The sequence below is a fragment of the Rousettus aegyptiacus genome, unplaced genomic scaffold, assembly GCF_014176215.1.
Source record: "Rousettus aegyptiacus isolate mRouAeg1 unplaced genomic scaffold, mRouAeg1.p scaffold_m13_p_13, whole genome shotgun sequence".
Taxonomy (NCBI): Eukaryota; Metazoa; Chordata; class Mammalia; order Chiroptera; family Pteropodidae; genus Rousettus; species Rousettus aegyptiacus.
In genome coordinates, this window is record NW_023416288.1 from 66,323,949 (window position 1) to 66,345,681 (window position 21,733).

General features: G+C 37.8%; 1 protein-coding gene and 1 pseudogene across 1 annotated transcript; both read right to left on the bottom strand.

Moving 5' to 3' along the window:
- Positions 1-1,032: 1,032 nt before the first annotated feature.
- On the bottom strand, positions 1,033-2,326 carry LOC107500197 (annotated as a pseudogene).
- A 384-nt stretch (positions 2,327-2,710) lies between these two features.
- On the bottom strand, positions 2,711-19,770 carry SPAM1 (sperm adhesion molecule 1). The gene is made up of 4 exons (XM_016125146.2): positions 18,817-19,770; positions 18,259-18,348; positions 13,434-13,824; positions 2,711-2,892 (listed from the first exon to the last, which is right to left on the bottom strand). The coding sequence occupies exons 1-4, from the start codon at positions 19,768-19,770 to the stop codon at positions 2,711-2,713; spliced, it is 1,617 nt and encodes a 538-aa protein (XP_015980632.2).
- Positions 19,771-21,733: the final 1,963 nt, after the last annotated feature.

Sequence of the window (21,733 nt, forward strand, 5' to 3'; positions counted from 1 at the left end):
ATTCTTTCTTCCTATAACCTTGAGCTGGATGGATAAGATAATTTGAGAGCGTAAGAAATGAGGGAGGAAATTCAGAATCGTAGAGTTAAATCAAGCTAAATCCCGCTGGAGTCATTTTCCTCAGACAGGATAGTCTCTTCCATTCATTCTAGCTTGACAACTCTCCTCATAAGGAGTGAAAAGAAACCCAGCACCTGTTTCTATAGACCCGAGAAGAACCTTGCCTCTACTCCATGAGCACCTTTTACAAATATCTTTGGTCTTGTGCTTATGTGTGTGTTCCTTTTTCTCTTTCTCTGTCCTGCTCAGTTTCCTAAATATACAAGTGAGACCCAGGACAGTCTCTGCTTTTGCTTAACACAATTTCATGTCACTCAGAAGTAACAGAGGCTCGTTTCTAGGATGTTCCAAGAGAAAATATTTTACTTGGGCTTGACGATAGGTCACTAGTGCATCAAATACCCTCTCTCAGATAAACAGGGGCCTGCAGGCTTGGTCCTTAGCTAAAGTACAGTATCCTTCAAAGCCAGGTCAAGGGGGCGCATGTGTCACTTGCATAGAGACTAAGGGATATGCATGAAGTCAGGAAGATGATCTGAAAAGCAGCCTTAGGGAAAGAAGTCCATCAAATGTGAGCAAATCACCAACAGAAAGCTTCGTTCTGAGGGGCTGGCTGGAGAATGTGAATCTAGGCAGAGTGCCCATCGGCCATAATTGAAGACCAAATGAAATACCAAGTAAGTTTGAAACCAAGTACAAGAGCCTGATTTAAGTGCTGGCTCTATGGCTGCTCCCTGAGACATTCTGGCTGTCTTTTAACCTGTTTAGGCTTCAGTTTCCTCACCATGGATACAACGACAGCTTCTACATCGGGCGTTAGGAAGATGAAATGCTACAAAGATGCAAAACATGTATATGGTGTTGTATTGTATTATTGGCATTTTCTTTTTCTTCCTGCCTCTTTGATCAAGTTTTTATTCAAAATTAGCTGTCCAAAGTGATCTGACCTTTATGGAATAAACAAATTTGAGCTTACGCCACAGGCTTCTTTTCTTCCGTGGTGGGTTTCTCTCCTGCGGGCTTCTTCTCAGCTGCCGGTTTCTTGGCAGCTGCAGCCTTTTGCCCCACCAGACTTCCACTTCGTAGCGCCAACAGCTTTCTTTCCTTTCTCCCCTACCACAGGCTTCTCACCTGATTTGGTCTAACGCCGCTACTACTTTATGCCCCCAGAGCTGGTGGTTCTTGGCCTCGTGAAAAATGGCATCCCGCCACATAGCCTTTGCACAAGGGTTTAGCTTCAACATGATTCTCAGGTTTTTCAGTGGTTTCTTCTCCAAGACTCTGCGCCAAATCTTCTCACATGGTGCTCGGAGGGCTCTTTGGGTCTCTGGGCTTTTCAGCATTCAGGTACAGTCTGTACTGACGTCCCACGTGTGAGAGGGTGGTAATTACTCTTAAGAGAGGCAGCTTTACTCCAAATGCCACATCGATCATCTAACTTACGGAAAGCATTCCCAGTCCTAATGCAGAAACAGCACGCATGCCTCTGGGAGCAAGTCGCAAAATGCTCATTTTGCTTACATTAAGCAGAGTAATCCCAGGATGTTTCTGAAGGCTTTGATGATGCTGTTGTCCTCATTATAGATGATGCAAGGTCCCCCGCGCTGGATATGGCGATGTTTCTCATTTGGCCCTTGCCAGCTCTCATTTCCCGGGAGGCAGAGACCTTTCTGATACCATTTCGGGCCTTCAGTTTCATAAGCAGCAAAACAGCTTCCTCGGTCTTCTCGTAGCCTTCACTTTATCTTCAACTACCACAGGAAGTTCAGGAACTTCCTCAGTTTGATGACCTCGAGACATGACCAGTGCTGGTCGGGCCCAAGCAGCCAGGGCACAGCAGATGGAATATCGCTTCTGTGTTGTGTTCATTCTATGGTGCCAATGGCACCAGCTTTGGGTTGGTGCAAACATGCGGCCCCCACGGCACATACCGCCAAAAGTACCCTGGCCAGAATGATGGGTCCCACCCTCTCGAACTCTGGAAATGCAAGCCACAGCTCTGCCAGCATCCCACGATTCAGCACTGGTTTGGTGACCTCCTAATTCACCGACAGCACAGGGCTGTCTATTCTTTTTGCACGAGTTGGTGTGAACAAAGTTTACAGCATCTGGTTAAATGGGAGCATTGAACACAGCAGGCGAAGTGACATTTTTTGCCAGATGATTCCCCCTTTTCAGATATCTGTGGACAAGCACATGACCTGGAGGGGAGAGGAGATGGCCATTCTCCCCTCCATGTGGCTGTTCCCATGGGAAAAGCTATCATGATTGTTATTTATCCCTTTTCATAGGGTGTTCATGTACTTGGTGTGCCAAGTACACCAAGGATTTAAAGAAATCCTATTTGAATAAATGCAAGATCCTGGGACAAGCTGACCCTCAAATGCCATTCACATATTAAAATGGGGAAACTAAAGCAAAAATAAATAAATAAATAAATAAGAAACTTGTCCAGGGTCATACAGATAAATAACAGAGTGAAAATTCACACCTAAGTAGCTTCCTCTGTCTTGGTAGCTGGGTACTTCCAGTATAACTCTTAGTTTCTTGGAACCATTTACACTACCCACATTTCTCCTGTAAGGCAGCTCCCTTCTCAATTTCTGTCAAAAATATCCTTTCTCCCTTTCTCAGCCTAATAAACTTCTACTCAGCCTTCAGGTTTCAGCTCCAGTGTTATCTCATCGGGTCTCCATGAGGCCTTTTCTATGGCCACCAGGACAGTGAATCTCCCACAATGGGGCTCACATCCATCATTGTCAACATCACACTGGACTGGGGTTTGATGGAAGATACTGTCCTGACGTCCAAGGAAGCGCATATGAGGGAGGTCTGTGAGTCAGACATATGGCTACACGTGTGAACACACATATGGAGACAGAAATACACAGACGCACACAGCAGAGAATTTTTATGTGACTTTTTTCCAGAATATCTTGAGGAATACAATATTTTTATGTCTACCACGGCTGCTCCTGTAGACATGAACCATGTACTTGTCAGTGTTGACATGATGTGCCAGAACAGCCATTCACTGGTAGAAATTTTAAAATATGTGCCCTGCCATTATGATGATGGGCATCTATCTTTGTTTACTTCGGGACGGACTTTAGTTAGAAACAATCAAAGAAAATAACGAAGAAGAAACATCAAACTTCTGTTGGCCTTGCTTTCCACTGGGTGCGATAGAACACCAAAGACCCAGTGCTTTTTGCATGGCAACGTTCTTACCAATGAAAAGAGCATGAAGCAGAAAATGCTTCATACTTTTTATTGCAAAAATGTATTAGTATAGATCTTTTTCAAGAAAGAAGGTTGGAGTTGAAAAGGCAAGACTTTACCAAAATTTGGTCTGTCCTGATGTAGCAGTCTAGTCTTAAAATAGCCACAAGAAGACTGGTAAAAGCTGTGTACCCCAGAAATGGTCAAGTTAGTGTGTGGTCTGAGTTAGAGGCGGGGGTTAGAGTGGTGCCCCTAAGAAATGAAATTATTTCATGATTGACTTTGTAAAATATTTGGAGGCATGTGATAGAGGAATCGGAAGCATGTTTATGGAGCCAGATGCCTTCAAAAATGAATTTCTAGTTACCAAGCCTTTTTTGAAATTTCAAGTTCATCGATATATTGGAAATAATGAGAAGTTTCTTCTGCAAACCAGGCTTATCGGGGCACTTTATGAACAGACAGAACACCTGCGGGCTCAGTAACAGCTTAGAGGAAGTATCTTTATTCAGCAAGCTTTCGGACTCATTGCTTTCGATGGCCTGCTTGTCTACAGCAAGATGTCAACTTTGTTAATGCCAGGGCCTTGAATCATTGACTTTTCGAAATGTTTTCTCATGAAATGAAAGCAGAATAGGAACTTCTCGTTTACAAATCTGTGATACAGAAATATGTCGACAACTTGAAACTCCACATAACTCTTTAAAGTACTTCTGGTCAGACAACCTGAAAATTGAAACATTTCTTCATTCTCCCTTTGCTAACGTCAACAGCATCCCCTTGCTGATGTGAAGCCAATGGAAATTAAAAGACATAACTCTAATTCAGATCGTCTTAGAATATCTTGGTGTTCCCTTGTCACAAGCCCATCGTGCCATCTGTGAACATGAATTCTGTTTGCTACAACATGCTGTTGTGAGTCTAGCTTTTCAATGTTTGTAACCATCAAAACAGAATGTCTCCGTGAATGTGCTTATGCTGCAATGCCAAAGACCACTTGGTAATTTCAGTTTCTCATTCAAGCCAAGGGACAGATGCCTTCTCATTGAAATTTACTTTTTAGCAAAAACAAAGTTTATTTTGAAATCTTATTTGCACACTTCGAATTTTTTCTTTCCTTTTTTTTTTTTAGAATATTGCCTGAAATTAATTTTGCATGCAAAATGGATGCACAAGGCACAATTCTTTATAAAAAGTATTTTGATCCAATGACACAAGATAAATTGTGTACATAATTTCGCTTATAATCTTACAAAACTATCTCTGGGAAGAAAAGCTCTAGCTTTTGACAGATTACAAAAGCCTCCATGATGCCAAAAATGTGAAGAACAATAACATGGAACTATATATACTTTGAGTTCAAGGCCATTTTTGTAACCTGCCTCCTGTCCACAGCACCTAGAAGGGTAGCTGCACTTAATACCCAGGGATATTGGTCATGGTTTTTCCACTTCCTAAAGGATATTGACCTCGAGTCAATTTTTAAAATGAACAAGTATATCCATTGATTTTAACTTTAAAACTGAATGCACATCTTCATTCCTTATCAAAAGAAGAAAAAGTCTTCTTTATGAAATATCTTCTTATGAATTGGAGAAGGAAGATCTGACTGGGAGAACATAAAATGAACATTTATTTTCTTTGGTTGATAACATAAAATAGTGAAGTAGAATATGTTTTTTTACTTGTACTGCATTTCTATACTGGACTCATCAAAGTGAATTAATAATGTTATGTACCAAATTATGTCCCCCTAAATTTCATATGTTGACGTCCTATGCCTTGTACCTCAGAGTGTGACCTTCTTTGAAGACTGGGTCTTTACAGAGATAATTAAGTTAAAATGAAGTCATTAGCGTGGGGCCCACTCCAATATCTCAGATGACTTTATAAGAGAAATTTGAACATAGACAGGGCCAGATAGAAGATACTGAAAGAAGACAGCCAAGGAGAGAGACCTGGGCTGATTCTTCCTTTAAGGCCCTCAGAAGAAACCAATCCTGTAGATACCTTGACTTTGCACATCTAGCCTTCGGAACTCTTAGAAAATAAATTTCTGTTGTTGAAGCCACCAGTCTGTGATGGTAACAAGCCACAGTTTGTTATGGCACCCCTAGCAAACTAATACAGATATACAGACTAAAAGCCAGGGAACTCCAGGCAAAGACAGCAAATCCAGGTTAGGGGACCCTGGAGGAAACGCTGAGCTTAGCACAGACGCACATGTGATGACTAATCCCTGCGGTCACTGCCTAGGGAAGGGAGAAAACTCTTAGGACCTAACACACATCAGCAGCTCTGAGCGTTGAAGTTTTAAGCATCTTTATCACACTTCAAACCATTAGATAATGTGATGCCTCTGGTATAGAAAGCAAGACTCGTGTGTTATTTAGGTTTTTTTTTTTTTTCCACAAAGAGACGTTTAAAATGTAAAGTTTCAGTGTTGGGGTGGTGGAAGAGGAGGGCGTGTCAGAGCAGACTGTAAAGGAAATACTTGCCTGACTGGGCCACGGCTGCAATGGACCTGCTTCTCGCCTCTCACACGTGTTGTGTCGGTTGCTTTTCTCTGTCTTCATTCCCACCCATGGAGGAACACTGGGGTTCCCTGGCGCCTCTCCTTTCACACACTCTCCTGCCCACCCTGGTGGTGTTACTCACTCTCGTGGTTTCAAATATCATCTAAATGGGCTTGGGCTCCCGTTGTCCCTCAAACTTGAATTTCCATCCCGGCTTTGTCCGTCGTTTTCCAGTGGGTTACCTTGGAAAAGTTGCTCAGTTTCTCTGAGGTCCGAGTTTCTTTAGATAATAATAACTGAAGAAATAATGTGAAAGGAAGAAGAAAGAAAGAAAGAAAGAAAGAAAGAAAGAAAGAAAGAAAGAAAGGAAGGAAGGAAGGAAGGAAGGAAGGAAGGAAGGAAGGAAGGAAGGAAGGAAGGAAGGAAACGAAATGAAACGAAACGAAACTATATCTAGGTGATAACTGCATCACCATCACAAGGTGTCATGGAGATTTAGTGAGAAATTACCTGTAAGCTCTAGCACAGCCTGGGACCAAAACAAATATCCAATAAATGAGAGCTAATATCAAAATAACAACAATACAATAAACCAGTATATGGGGCTTACTATGTGCCAAGTACTAATCTGAAAGCCTTATATATATATACCAACTCATTTAATTCTCACAACAGATGAGAAAACTAAGGCACAGAGAAATTGCTCAAGCTCGTGTGGTCAGCAAATGATGGACCTAGAAATCAAACTTAGATAGTCTGGCTCCAGAAACCACCTTCTCAAAGTATTAGGCATGCTACATCTCTCTGACTAATAATATTCATTATTAATGACACAGCCCTACACTCTCTTTCAAGCTTTTAAATCATATGGCTTTTAAAAAAAAACGATAATAAAAATGTGTCTGGATACCCCACAGGCACCTCAGATACAACATACTCAAACGAGTCCCCCAAAGCTGCGCTCCACCCACACCTCTTCTCAGCAGTATATGACAATGCTCAAGCAGGAACCTGGTATCACAGTAGGTTGGTTGTTTTCCCTTGACCCTCTTACATCCAAGCAATCTATTGATTTCTAATTCTATCCTCTTCTCCCCTTTTCTAATACCTCCCTAGTTCAAGACTTCGTCTCTGCTCTAGGTAATAGCAACAGCCTTTACAACTGATTTTCTCGCCTCTGGACCTTAAAGACCTCGTCTGTCTATAACTCATCTTCTTCAGAGATTTGAAATACACATCTGCCCACTGCAATTCTGCCTAAAAGGCTGATTGCGGTTTCATTGGCGTAGCCCAGAGGACTGTTTATATGTAGCACCTGTCTCCCTGTCCGGCCTCCTCAGCGGCCACCTCCTACCAAGTCCCACTCCCCACTCCCACTTAAGCAATCCCCAGATGCACTCTCTCCCTTTTCCCCCTCCCCCCCCCAACACACGTCATGCTGTTTCACAGCAAATATATTAGCGTCTACATTTTGAAAAATTATTCCGCTTATCTACAAAGAATACATAAAATCTTCACAGGGAAACTATGATCACTTACTTTCCCACCCACTGTTTCCCTCGCTACCAAAATACTCATAAAATTAAATTTGTTACTTGAAGAAAAAAAAGTCACCTTTAAAACAGTTTTATAAGCAAAAATTGTAAAAAGTCACCTCTCAAAGATGTATAAATCCCAAAACACAGATCAGTAACATTATTTATATATTCTACTTTTAGAATCTTAATACTCCTTTTCAAAAAATGAAATATAAGCAGACCGATTTTCTTCTGGCGACACAAGGGGCTGGCATGTGACTAGTTACCATTTCTGTTTGCTGAAGCCAAAAGGCTTCCAGGACATAGAGATGTTATTGTCCGAGAACCCCAGGGAGTTGACGCTGTTCCCCTACTGCCCTCTGCTGCTGTAAATGTAAAGTTCACCATCAGTGTCATGAAGGAAGCCCCAGGAAGGTCAGTCAGGAGGATGCAAACTTCCAGCAGTCTATCTATGCTTCCTCTTTCTTTGAATGCTAGTTTCGCCTTAGACCCACAAAAGCTACATATTGAAAGTAGATATAGAATTAAGTGCCCCTTGATCACCTGTGCCTAGCACCCAAAAAAGTTCTCAGTAGCTGTCAGATACCCACAGTCAGATACAGTTGTGGAGTGAAAAGAGGAAATCAGAACTAGTTCTAAGATCTATGTGCCAAGGTGTTTTTTCATTTCCTAACTTTATGGGAGGGCAATATCATGTAAGGGTGGAATGCACGGGCTTGGACATTCAGGTCTTCTTTCCAGCTCTATCTGTGTGACCTTGAGTGAGTCACCTAATCTAAGGCTTCTTTTTCTCATCTGGGAAAAATAATCCAAAGAGAAGTTGTGTGTAAAGCACATAATTAAGTGTTAAGCACGTAATTAAATGAAAGCTCTTTTTACTTATGAAGAGTCGTAAAGTAGTGACTGCTCATTTCAGTCAGGCTAGTTTCCAACATCATATAGGGAGAAGACATCACTAAAATTATTAGTTACTGAAACCTCATCATTCATGGATTAAAGTTCTCTATAGGACACGGAAAGTATACATCTTTTACATTTTGAACCTAATGTAAAGTTACTCAGTTCTCAAAAATATTTATATACTACATAGTACAGTCTTAATGCTTTCTTCTACTTTTATGAAATGATTAACCTAGAAATCTTTTTTTTTCTTTACCTGTGGTCTTTAATGAAAACTTATCAAAGAAAAATAAAGCCATTCACAATGATTTGTTCCCTAAAAATGATATAATTGTATAATAACCAAATCTACCATTGTCTCTATATCTGTTATTTAGGATTAAAAAATTGATGTGGAGCAAGTTTTAATAAAAACTCTATATGTTACCTAGTACCCTGAAGTTTGTTATTCTGTATTGCAATGAAATGATCAAAAAAAAAAAAAAAAAGATTAACCAAAATTGTATTAACATAACATGTCAAAATTTAATGAAGTCTAATTACAGTTATAGCACATCAGACATTAGAGACCTCTGGAAGTATTAATGTTTTTCTAATATTTATGCATCTGTATCATAGTACATTGTGCCAAAATTAGATGATTTGTGGTTTCTAGTAAAATGAAATGTATTTATCCCTTTCAAGTAAAGAACAATTATAAATACATTTTTCTTAATGTATTATTCCTCAAAATGAAAATTTTAAAGCCAGTTTTAGGTTCTAAATGTAAACTCTAAATCATCCAGTAGAGGGAAAACTCTGGAAAGTATATAAAGTCTTCAAATAAATAATGATCACTATCTGTTAAGTGTCTACAATTCTTATGACAAGCACTCTGCTAAGTAACTTTTATTCTCTCTAATCTTCTCAACAGTTGGCCTTCCACAGTTGAAGAAACAAACTCATAGAGGGTAATTGACTTGCAAATTACTAAACTGGATTGGCTTGTTCTTTCCCTATATTCTACAACTAAGGATTAGGCTTTTTATGAAAAACTACTAGAATTGTACTTAAAATTCACTTCGTATAAAAGAGTTATTTACCAAAATTTTATGAGGCTCTATAGCTACATGAAAACAAATGAGATACCGTGGATAGATGAATTCGGTGCTTCAGTGACTGATGTACTTCAAAAATATAATGGTAATAATCGAAGTTGAATGTCACATAAGAAATACAAAGGCAGAAGAGATAAAATGTTCTTTTTAAACTTGGTCTTTGGATTCCTGTTTCATGTTACAATCTGTTGATATCTGTAAAGGTGTATCTTAATTTTCAGAAATGACAACAGTCATCTAAAAATAGAATTTGGGTATAAATGAGAAACAAAACTAGGTTTACTCTTAAAAAGAAAAAGCCTTGGCAAGGAAAAAAGAATACCCTTAACAAACTATAAAAAGAAGGTCAACTTTACTATTTAAGGACCACGTTCTTAAAATGAGATGCCACTTACACCTATAGATGAATAATAATTACAGAATTTGGTAATGCACAGTGTTGACAAAAAAAAAAAATAACTGTCTTTCTCATTCACTATTGGTGAGATCCTTAATTGGAACATACTTTTTAGAAGATAATTTTGCAATGTTTATCCTTCGAATTAAAATATATATACCTTTTGCATTAGCAATTCTATTTCATCCTGGCAAAAGTGTGCCAAGGTATATATGTATACAAGTGCTAACCCCAACATTATTGCTAGAGGAGGAAAAAAATCCAGAAAATGAAATGTCCATTCATAAAAACTTCCTTTAAAAAACTGTCAAACGGAAAAAGTTGCAAATCACATGATATCACTTATATGTGGGATATAAACCTAAAAGCAACAAATAAACAGGACAAACAGAGACTCATGGACATGGACAATGGACTAGTGGTTACCAGAGGGTGGGACGAGGGGGGAGGTAGATGTGGTGAACACACAGTGTAAATGTATGTATGCCTTACTGTAAAAGCATACAGCTGAAACTTATTGGACTTCATTGGTTAAATGTCACCGTAAAAAATAAATTAATTTAATTATTTAAAAACTGTCATATAGTGGTATAGAGATGTACAACTTGGTCACTACACAATATATGGATACGGACAGAAGTCTCAAATATATTGTCATGTGGGAAGAGCATGTTATAGACAGTTATGGACACCATATCCTATTTGTGTTAAACATACTGTTGAATTAAACAAGAAAGCCATTAGACTGACGTGGCTCTGTTGCTGTGGCAACCTGTATAAGCAAATCAAAATCTAAGCTCCAAGTTACAAAATCAAATGCCAAGGACAACCAATCACAAACGAGCAAGCAGGCTTTAAGCTACGGCTAGTCAAATAATTTTCTTTCCTTCCACACTTCCTCTGCCTAAGCTTGGTTGCTGTTGGCAGAGCGCTTCTAATCACTTCTTGCTTGGCACTACCCAGTTTTATTCAATTTTTGTTCAAATAAACTCTTAAAAGTTTTTAATGCGCTTTCTCTTTTGATAACACACACACACACACACACACACACACACACACACACACATAGAGACGTTTGCTTTCATATTCCTAAGACATTTCTGGAATAATATACAAGAAACCATAGCCAGGGGTTATCACTGGAAGAGGTAAGAAAGAAGAGGACTTTCAGTTTTCCACTGTGTAACTATTATTTTACCATGAGTAGCAATGACTTCATAAGAATAAAGTTTAGACACAAAGGGATATAGTCTGTAACAGATAACCCATTATCCTCACAGCAAATTTAATGCCTCAAAAATTTTAGTTTTAAGATCTTAGTGATGCTATCTGTACCATAACTTGAGAGTGCATAGCAGAATGCAGTTTGGGCATATCCCAAACAGCATCACCACTCCGTGGCTTCATAGTTTGGGTTCTTAAAGGAGATATGAGGCAAGGGGGAGAGGAGGAGTGGGCTGACCTGTTACAGGTCAGCCCCGTGATAAGAAAAAAGTTCTGAGATATTCTAAATTAAAACTATAGTGGCCGGAGGGAGAAAGAGAACAGTTAGCCTGTTAGCAGCTGCGGACCAGCTGACAAAAGGCTACTCACATTTCTGTATATCTGGTTGGAATTTAGGATTAATTTCCAACCCCAGGACCCTCTGCTTCCTATTTGCACATGAACTTTCCAATCTGTCGCCCACAACCAATCCACAGGAGTAGACACTTCTTTCTTGTAGCTAGTATCCCAGAACGGGCCCTGCTTCACTTTTTCCCATCCCCTTTGTTTACGGCGAACGTAAATTCTTTCAGAATGGTTTACACCTTTCTGCCCCTCTACATGGTTTATAAAAAATACTTGCAAAACTCCAGGTCAAACAGATATGTTGTCTCTTCCACCTAGCCATGCTGCTGGTGGTTTAGACTCCATACCCCAAGATTGGTCTCTTTCTTTTTTTTTTTTTTTTTTTTTTTTGCCAGCTATGGCCTAATAAGCTCTTTCTTTTAAAAATTCTCAGTTAATTTTTTTCAGTTTAACACAAGGTAGGGCATTCAAGTATAACTACTCTTGGCTTTTGCAGGAAATTGAAGGCTAATTGTGTCTGCATTGGATGTTCTTCTCAATTCTGTGCAAATTAGAAGCCTCAGTGGAATCAGAGAAAGCAACACATCCAGTTCTTTTCCCTCATTTCTTGCCTCCTTGTTTTTTCTCTCCCACCCACTCCCCAGCCCTCCTTCCTTCCCTCCCTCTTTGATTGCAAACAGAGGAGAAAAGAGAAACATCCAGGTTCTCAATTTTATTGATGGATTTTATCAATGGGTTTTTACATTCAAATTCTTAACCACTCCACGTCAAATTTCAGCGTCAACAACATGTCAGTATCTTGTGCAGAATGATTGTGTTGATACAATCCTGGCAGTTTTGCAAGTGAAACAGATAAAGTTAGTCCTTTCTCTCACAGACTCTTATTGAGTTATTGCTAAGGCCAAATGCTTTCCATGTATACTATTTAATCCTCTTAAGGACCCTAAAAGGAATATATTATTGCCATTCTATTAGACTAGAAGCTGAGCCAGGTTAACTAAGGCTCTAACAGCTAGTTGCAGGGAGGAGCAAATTTTCCTCTATCCTTAAGGCTCTTCTGGCTGGTCAAATAATCAAATAAACATGAGATAGATTAACAAGAGAAAGTAACCAAATTTAATACATACATATGTAGGAGAATACCACTTATATGAGAGAGTCAGAGACCCCACATACAGGAGAGGTTTAGAGATAGAAAAGGAACTTAGGTATATAAGACATCCTGAACTAAGGTTGAGGTAAGATGCCTTGGGAGGATTAAGGCCTCTAATTCAAGTTTTTCCAGGTAGTCAAGGGAGGGGCAAAAGTTTCTCTTGAGCCTGAAGCTAAAATTGCCTTTAACTCAAAATATTCACATACCACAGAAACATATCTTGGGATGGCTCTTCCGAATCCCAATAGTAAATTTTAGAAGCTGGGATTTGCCCTTTTAACTGTCCAACTCCAAAATCTATGCCCTTTCCAATTCACCTTACTGCTTCCATTTGTTCTCCTGACAGTCATTAATGTATTCTGAGTAAACCATTATCAAATTGTCCCTTTTCATGGCTTACATATGAGAACATGGCTTTGACAGTAGATTAATAATTGGAGTGGAGCATGAAGGACAGATCTAAGGATTAAGGCAGCATCGGTCCAAGAGGACCCAGATTGTAAAAGGGCTCATGACACCTCACACACTTAAAATTCTTTAGTGGTTCCCCATTGGTTTTTGTTTGTTCAACAAATATCACATTGCAGATATAGCAGCAAGTAAAACACATCAAGTACCTGTCCTTGTGATGCTTACATTATAGGGAGGTGATGGAGAGTAAAAAGCATGTTGCGATATGTGTGCATAGAAAAAAAATAGGGCGGAACTCAAGAGGTTTGAGAGTGTCTTTATTTTAAAGCCATCGTTTAGCCATCATCTACTCTATACCACTCTAAAAACCACGCCTAACGACGTTCCGTTCTTCTGAAGTTCCTGTCTTGTCTCAACACTATCTAACTACTAATCTTTAAAGCCACAGACATGTCTCTTTGATGAAACCATTGAAATTCTTCTGATACCATCAAAATCTTGTTTGTATGCCAGAGCATTCGTTTTCAAAAAAAATTAAAAATAATAAAAAAAAGAGAACTAAACTTGTACTTGAACGGACTATTTCATTTTCTGACTTTACAGTGGCATTAATACAAATTCTTTCAGAAGCGCATACATAGATATTATGAGTGCCTTTTAAATTAACTTGCTTCGGACACTCGGCATTGGTATAACATTTGCAACGAAAGTGTTTAGAAAGTTCCTCCAGGTCTTCAAATGTGGGTTTCCCTTTTATTGTGAATTCTCCATTTTTCTCAGTTTCAATAGCCAAATTCATTGGGTTAAGGTGAAGATAGTCTTGCGAATTCCAATTTTTCCTTACACATATTCCTTGGTGCTGGCAAAACACTTGGCTACACATTTTGGCTGCTAGGGTGATGTTGATTATGTAAGGATTAAGTGTAGTCGTTAGGTAATTTCTTAGTTGGTTGCAGGAATCCTGTAAAATAATAAGGTCAGTATATCAAGATTCATGTTAGCTCATATGTGAATTAATTCACCATGACAGGAAATTTCTAAGGAAGCACACACACACAAAAAAACAGACTCAGAAAGAGGTAGGTAATATTTTATCCTTTTTACCTTAACAAGCAAGATTATTCTGTTTTTTGTACATTTATAAGTTTTACATGCCAGCAAATTATTAATTAACCAATTGAGGCCTAACATACCCTAGCCGTGGTCTTTCTCAATATTCATAAACTAATGGGGGCAGGGAGAAGAATGGTACAGCAGTTAGAGCCTGGGCTCTGGGGGTCCATCTGCCCTGACTGGAGTCCCAGCTCTATTAATAACTAGCTCTGTAAACTTGAGAATCAAGTTTTTGAAGTCTTAGTTTCTTATCTGGGTGACCTTGGGTGAATTAATAGGCCTAGCTGTGCTTTAATTTCATTATCTGTAAAATAAGGATAATTATAGCACCTACCTCATATGATTGTGAAGATAAAGAGATATGAGGAATATAAAAGTGTTTAGCACAGGGCCCAGCCTATCATTAGTTATAAATTATAAATAAATGTAATAAGTATCACATTCGTCAGACGAGTTTAAACATTAAAAAGAGTAGTTTCTAAATTGTTAGCCCAAACAACTAAACAAGTTTGACTGAGTATTCTTTATATTAAATGTTATGTATAGTTCAGGTACACATAAATTATAAAGTTCTTTTACAAATATGCTTATTCGACAGAGTATGAGTGATGCGTAACTAAAATGACTCATCTTGAGACTCGCACAGTGTAAAACTGGAAGACTGTCCTTTTGAAAACAGAGAGGACAGTCGCTTTCTTTCATGAGCAGCACTTCCACTGAGCGAGCTGGTTGTCCTAGTCTTTCAACAGCCCAAAGGAACCAGTGGTGGTAGGTAGCTCGGCAAGCAAGTCAAGGAATCTCGGTAGCTTTCATGTGAACTTATTTCTTGTTATCTTCCTCAGGATGATGCCATGAATAGTAGGCAGAATAAGGGCCTTCTAAGGATATCTGTACCCAAGTCCCCTGAAACTGCGACTTTGCTACCTTACATGGTAAAAGAGACTTTACACATATGATTAAGAGTGTGGACCTTGAGATGAAGAGATTATACTGAATTCTCTGGGTGGGCTCCATCTAATCATCAGTTCTTAAAAACGTAGAAACTTTTTCAGCCGGGATAAAATAGATATTAAAAAGGAGAAGGACAAATTCAAAAGAAAGGGAGACTCAACCTAGTATTGCCAGCTTTGAAAGTAAAAGAGGGGGTCAAGAGCTAAAGAACACAGTGACCTCTAAAAGCTGGAAATGTCCCTTAGCCACAGCCAGCCAAAAAATAGAGATCTCATTGCAACAACAATGAGGAAATGAATTCTGCCTACAACCTAAATGAGCAAGTGAGGACCCTCCCCTAAAGAAAAAGGCAACGAATGTTGGATTTATGATATATAGAACTGTAAGATAATAAATTTCTGTTGTTTACTACTAAGCTTGTTGTCATTTTTATGGCAGCAATAGAAAATCTCCTCTTAACCTTTAATAACATTGCATGGTGTTTAGAATAAAATTCAACTTCTCTCGACTTGTTTACAGCCTGATGTATTATAACTCTTGCTTCCTTGCGAATGGCCCTTCCTCACTCACTCTGCCTTAGACATACTTGGTGTTTCACGAGGATGACAGGTTCATGTCACACTGCACTTACTGTTTCCTCCGCTCGAAATGCTCTTTCTTCTAATTTCTAATATGGTTCACTTCATCTCATCATTCAGATAGCAACTTTAATCAGACATTGCCTTTCTCAGACACCTTTCCTGTCTACTTTCTCATATCTGTCTATTTTAATTCTCTGAATAGTACTTGTCACATTAATTTTTTTGCGTGTGTATTATTTCTATCCCTTATTTAACATAAGCTCCATGAGTGCAGGAATTTTTCAATATACTTCAACACTGTATCCCAGGTGCCAAGAATATATGAGAATTTATACCAAGTTCAGATGACATTTCAGTTGTCCATAGAGACAAGAGCTAGACAAAAAGAGGAGTTAAAGGATGAGAATGGTTTGAAAATCTTTAGCCTACACAAAGTGTAGTCTTTGGAAAGATTTAAAACTAGATTTCTAAAAGATAAGGCCTGGTTTACAGCATTTGTTAACACCCATGGTGTAAATCCTCCTACCGTGGCAAACTTTAACCTACCAACCTGACATCATTGAATGCAAAACTGAGAATCAAGTGCCCCGTCATCACACTGTATGGTAATATGGTGTGGAATAGCATATCACTATATAATCTTTCACTAATGCAGATACAAAATGGAAAGATCCCCAATAAATTACGTAAATAGCATACACTTTGAGTATTTATTCCTTTGTTTTTAACACAATTTGTTTTATTCTAAGTTTTTATAATTTAATTTTTAATAATGGCTATGTTGAAAACCCAGTATACAAAATTTCTGAATATTTAACAAGCAGGTCTCATGAGCTGGAACCAATAAGAGCAGGCTCTGACATACCACTGGAGCTAATAAAATGGAATAGAAAGAAATGGTGGCCTTGCATTTGTTTGATAACAATTGTTTTAAGTCAATTCCAGTCATTGCAAGTAAATCTGCAATTACAAGTTTCTCAAGTTGTCAATGCATCTCAGGAAACACAACAAAGAATTCATGACTGTTGATCACAAATAACAGAAAAAAAGGAGAATGATAGAACTAGCATTCTGAATGATAAAAAATTAGGAAAGGTAGTATAAATGTACATAACAGAGTCCACAGGGAACAATTCTGAGGCAGTGTCATTAAATAGAAAGCAGTCATGTTAAAGTTGAAGGATTGTCCCTGTATGAATAATAACTGAAAACAATCTGCAAGTCATGATAGAAGAATGAGAGTCTAAGATTAAAGTTCATGTAAAAAAAAAAAAAGGATGACGATTAAATAGTATGTTACATTATCCTATTAATTGGGGAATGCCTGATTCATTTTTTATCGAAGTAGGGTGGAGTTCTCGGTTCTTTAAAAAAAAAGAAAAGAAAAGAGAAGAAGTAGTGTGAGGAAATAAATAGTTCCATCATAACCCATCAGAAGTCCCTTGAGAAAGAAGTTTATAGATCTGGAAAAAGGACTAAAGAAAATTAGGAATCTGCTTAGGTGAACTATAATTTTAAATTATGATTTTGAATTATAATTTCCTGACATGTGAAAGATTTTGCTAAAGAGATATATAAACCTTTCTCTGAACTTACATTTTATGTTATTTTTATTTATTGATGATTAATCCAGAGACAATAGAACTCTACCAAATAGGTAGAAGGGCTCAGATTACTGTGAAAAAAACTCACAAAGGTGACTGCTATTAAGTATTTTTTATAAAGGAAGTAAAAATATGGCTGGTCTATCTGAAGGACAAGAGATCAAAAGCTCTCATCTGGCTTTAGCATACCGTCTCTTTTCTATGGGTCCCTAGGATAAGAACCCTGGGCCATGAGCATTCTTTATGGCACCTAGATCACTGGTATTTCCACAAATGTCAGAGAACAAGTTCAGTTTTAATTCAGCAGTGTCCATGTGACAGTTTTACTTTTGCACTGAGTCAAGAGGATTGAAGACATAGAAGATAAAGACCTGACGTGGAGAATTAAACAAGGATGAAGATTAAAGAAGAGAGAAAAGGATTAGGTCAGGATCGTTAAAGAATTTTGAACTAAAGAAAATAGGAGAAAAAAGGATAAAATTCATACTATACAGACAAAAACAAACACTTTCCCTCATAAAATGAATTTTACTTAAAATAGACACTACTAAATATAACCTGTGGAAAATAAAGAAGGGCTCCTTTTCCTCTCCTGCAGAGAAGCTTTCAACAATTTAGTAATATTTTCAGAAAGTAACTCCTAATCACCCCTCCCACTCACTCCCCCATCCCGTTCTTTCCTGCTCAGCCCTCACCAAAGCACTCCTCCTGAAGTCTTTGCCATCTCAGAGGTGACTTCTTCAAGCTAAAAGCCTTAGCGTCATTTTAATCACTTCTCTTATCCATCCTACTCACCCACTCCCTCAGCTAATCTTCTCAATATCTGACATATCTGTGTATGTTGTGTAGGTCCACGATGAAAGGATCTTGCTCTGTTCACTGCTACATTTCCAATAAGTCAAGCAGCCTAGAGAATTTTAATTAATCTCCCTGAATATCTGTTTCCTCACTAGAAAACAAGTATAATATTTTCTGCCTGAGGATATAACCACATAAATGAAAGATAGCTTGATTCAGCTAGTATTAACTGAGCACCTATTACTGTTTGCCAAGCATAGTACTTAGTTTATTATTTAATATCACAACAATCCTCAAAAACATTAAAAGTAGAAATGTTTTTATCTATGTCCTCTCAAGTCAACTTACCGCACTTTGACTTAAATTGAGGCTTCCCCACATTATAATTCCAGTGACACCTAGAGCAACAGTTTCACCAAGTGTATTCACAAGATCATCCTGGCAAATGTGACAGAAAGAGTTAATAGATAGGAATATAATTAAAGTGTTATACATAGTAACACCAAAGCTAAGAATGCTAACCCAACAATAATTTGAATATTTCCCCACTATATCTTTCACACAGCCACTGCCTTATTATAACAAAAATACAGGTATTGCTATTATTATTTTAATTACTACTATTGGCAGGAGAGCAGGCCCATGAAAGAAAAAAAAAAAAAAAAGAAACTGAGTTAATACATCGTCTGTACTATCTAATTTTCTATGCTTGCTAAGATATAATATGATTACATTAAAATAAAATATATTCCTATTTTACCTTGATATAATGAAGCTGAATTACCTATGTGTATATTTCTAAAGAATATTAAAAGCTAAATTTCAGTCCCTTCGAAATAATATTGACCTGCACAAAACACAATTTGTGAGCACTATTTCATAGCCCTCATACCTTGATATACTCACCTGACCAAGGTATTGCGAAGTTTTATCAGTAAAAACTGGACGAGTATATATAAAAACCGGAAGTGGACTTTTAGCACTGGGTATATTGGAAATCCGAATGGCTTCCTCAACACGATTACGGACAAAGAGTGCAGTTAATGGAGAAGACTGTAGGTAGGAATTCACATAAATGGATGGGAAGAGTGCGGTGCTTAAATTCCACAACCAGCTGAGCTCATCATTTCTTTTCTTTTCTATGAAAAAGCAACTCCCGTTGTAATCAGGTTTAGTATAATGATGATTGTAACAGTCAGGAAAAAGATAATAACCCCATAAGCGTTTTGGCCGAAGTGATTTTCCCAATTTTAAAGTCTCTAACATCAAAGCTTTTCCTGCGGTTTCAAAATTTGTTTTGGCTAAATTGGTAGCTTCTGCGACAGAAAGTTTTGCATTTTGTGCCTGAACCAACTGAATAGATTTAGTCCTGTAAATATCTTTAGGTTTCCAGTTTCTTGCCCAGAGAGGCCTCCATTCTTCCCAATCAATGACAGCCAAGCCCAGGTCATTTGTTGGTATGTAATGAGCAATGTCAACTTTAACCTTCTTCAAATGTTCTGCTAAGTCAACCGCCTGGGGGACTCCTCCATTCACATCAGTGCCATTCTTCTCTATATAAGGATATAAGCCAAGTCTATCAATATAAAATAATGTAATGGGCTGTCCTACGGCATCACTTTTGGGGGATCCTATCACAGAGAAGAGGCTCAGATCTAAATGGACTCTAAACTTCACAGCACAAGATTCAGTTGGGGCGTTCCAACCCCAGAGGAAAGAATCATCTGCGAGAAAAAAGGGTGCTATGAAATCTGACGTCAAGCAACCTGGAATCAGAAGAAAGGTCAACACAAGCTGGGATGCTCCGTTGAACCTAACAGAGCTCCTAAAGAAGATATGCTTGAACCTTAGCACTTCCATTGCAAAGGGTAATGACTATGAAAATCACTTCTTTCTTCCTATGCACTTTGGTTTATCAAATATTTGATGCGATATTGGATAATATTGAAGAATAGTGGAATGAAGACAGTTTGATGGATAAAGAGATATAATGACCATATTACTTTTAAATATTATTCTTCCTACTTCATGTTTCAGAAAAGTTTTGCACGTTGCTTCACTTATGACTGAAAAAGAAAGAAATAAAAAATTTATTGTTATACTACATTTTTGTATCAGAGATCGTAAGCTTTACCAAGTTATCAACTTTAAGTGCAGGAAGTTTCATTCAGTTTTTAAAGATGGAGGACTCCTGTGTTTGAATGAATAAAATTATTTCCTCCTATGTATGATACAAATCTTATAATAGCCAACATTTGTCTCCTTTTTCCGAATTATTACTGAGCCTGCAGTAATAATTGTGTAGAATGCTGTACCCAACCAATGCTTTAGCAAAAGCCTATTAAATGAAAAGAGATTCCAAGTTAAACCTCTCACTCTTATTTGTCATTCTTGAAAGGCCATTTTATAGTGGTTTGCCAAAAGTAAAATTGTGAGATTTTATCTTTTTTTCTTTTTGAAAGGGGGAAGCAGGCAGAAGAGAAGGCAAAATTATCTTCTGCCAGGGATGACAAGTAAGAAGTTTGCTTAAAACTGTTGAATCAATCATATTCTCCTACTGAGGGACATGTTTAAGTGCTATTTGAAACAGTACTTCATCATATCTCAAAGTTATGAACTCTCGTGTTTAAGGTTAATAAAATATTTTATGACATTACATCTTTCACTAAAAGGATTGATTCTGGCCTAGCTTAATAAAAATAATATACAGATTTTGGTCTTTTATAATCTGTACAAGTGAGATGGTGTTGTCATCCTAATTGTCACAATGTGAACTGTTATGGCACATTTCATGGTACAATAAAATGGTCTAAGACAAGAAGAAGAAATTAAGCGATGTAGTATTTGGTATTTACACAAACTACCTACAAGAAAACATATTTCAATGTTCTGTGATTCTAGAAGAAAACTAGATCCTGTTATTATAATTAGATTAGTACAATAGTGCTGTGAAGTTACAATGAGAATTGTACCATTTTTTCCAGGAATGTGTGTGTCCTTACCGCAGTGAATTATCCATTCATTCCCATTGCCAAAAAAGTAATTACTCTAAAGAGAATGTCATAGACAGAATAAAATCAAATCTAAGAGCTATTATAGTCTCATGCCTTGAAGGTAATGGATTTTCCCTCAAATGTTTCGACTATGTAAGGGAGCTAATTTTTTTCATAGTTTAAGCCCTTATACGTTTCCTTACTCAAGACCTAGAAAATCTTCCCCTGAAGTAATACTGGGGGCGGGGTGGTGGTGATGGAAACTAATTCCTTTCAACTACCAACTGCCAGTACCAATGGCTGAATGGCAGGGAGTGAGAGAAGTAAATGGAATAAAGAAAAGATTAGATGTCTCTGTATCTCAGGGAAGGAGTAGGTTAAGCTTATTGAAATAATTAACATTCACATTTAATTTCTACGTGATCATTTTATATAAGAAAAAATGGGGCAAAATGAGCCTATTGGGAAAATCTCCAACCACAGAAATCTTTTAAAAGAGAATGAACATATCTGTTCTTAAAAATTGTAAATTTAAATTTTAAAATTTAAAAAGTTATAAGGCTGTGATATTTAAAGGTAGATAGTCATTCTAATGGGTTGAACAGTGACCTCCCCAAAATTTATTGTCACTTTAAACCTCAGAACGTGACCTTACTTGGAAATAGAGTCTTTGCATATATAAATAGTTAAGGATATTGAGATGAAATTATCCTGAATTTAGGATTGGGCCTAAATCTAATGGTCGGTATCCATGTGAGAGGAGGAAAGGACACAAAGACATCGAGATACAGGGAAGAAACTGGTGGCAGAGACCGGAACGAAGCAGCCAC

Bases quoted from the DNA above. Each gene is read 5' to 3' on its own strand.
- SPAM1 (XM_016125146.2), bottom strand. From the start codon at position 19,770: ATGGAAGTGCTAAGGTTCAAGCATATCTTCTTTAGGAGCTCTGTTAGG. The intron at 13,825-18,258 runs GTAAGTTGACTT...ATTATTTTACAG, and splicing joins TCAATTTAAGTCAAAGTGCG to GATTCCTGCAACCAACTAAG. The intron at 2,893-13,433 runs GTACAAGTTTAG...TCTGACTCACAG, and splicing joins AAATGAAATAGTCCGTTCAA to ACCTCCCTCATATGCGCTTC.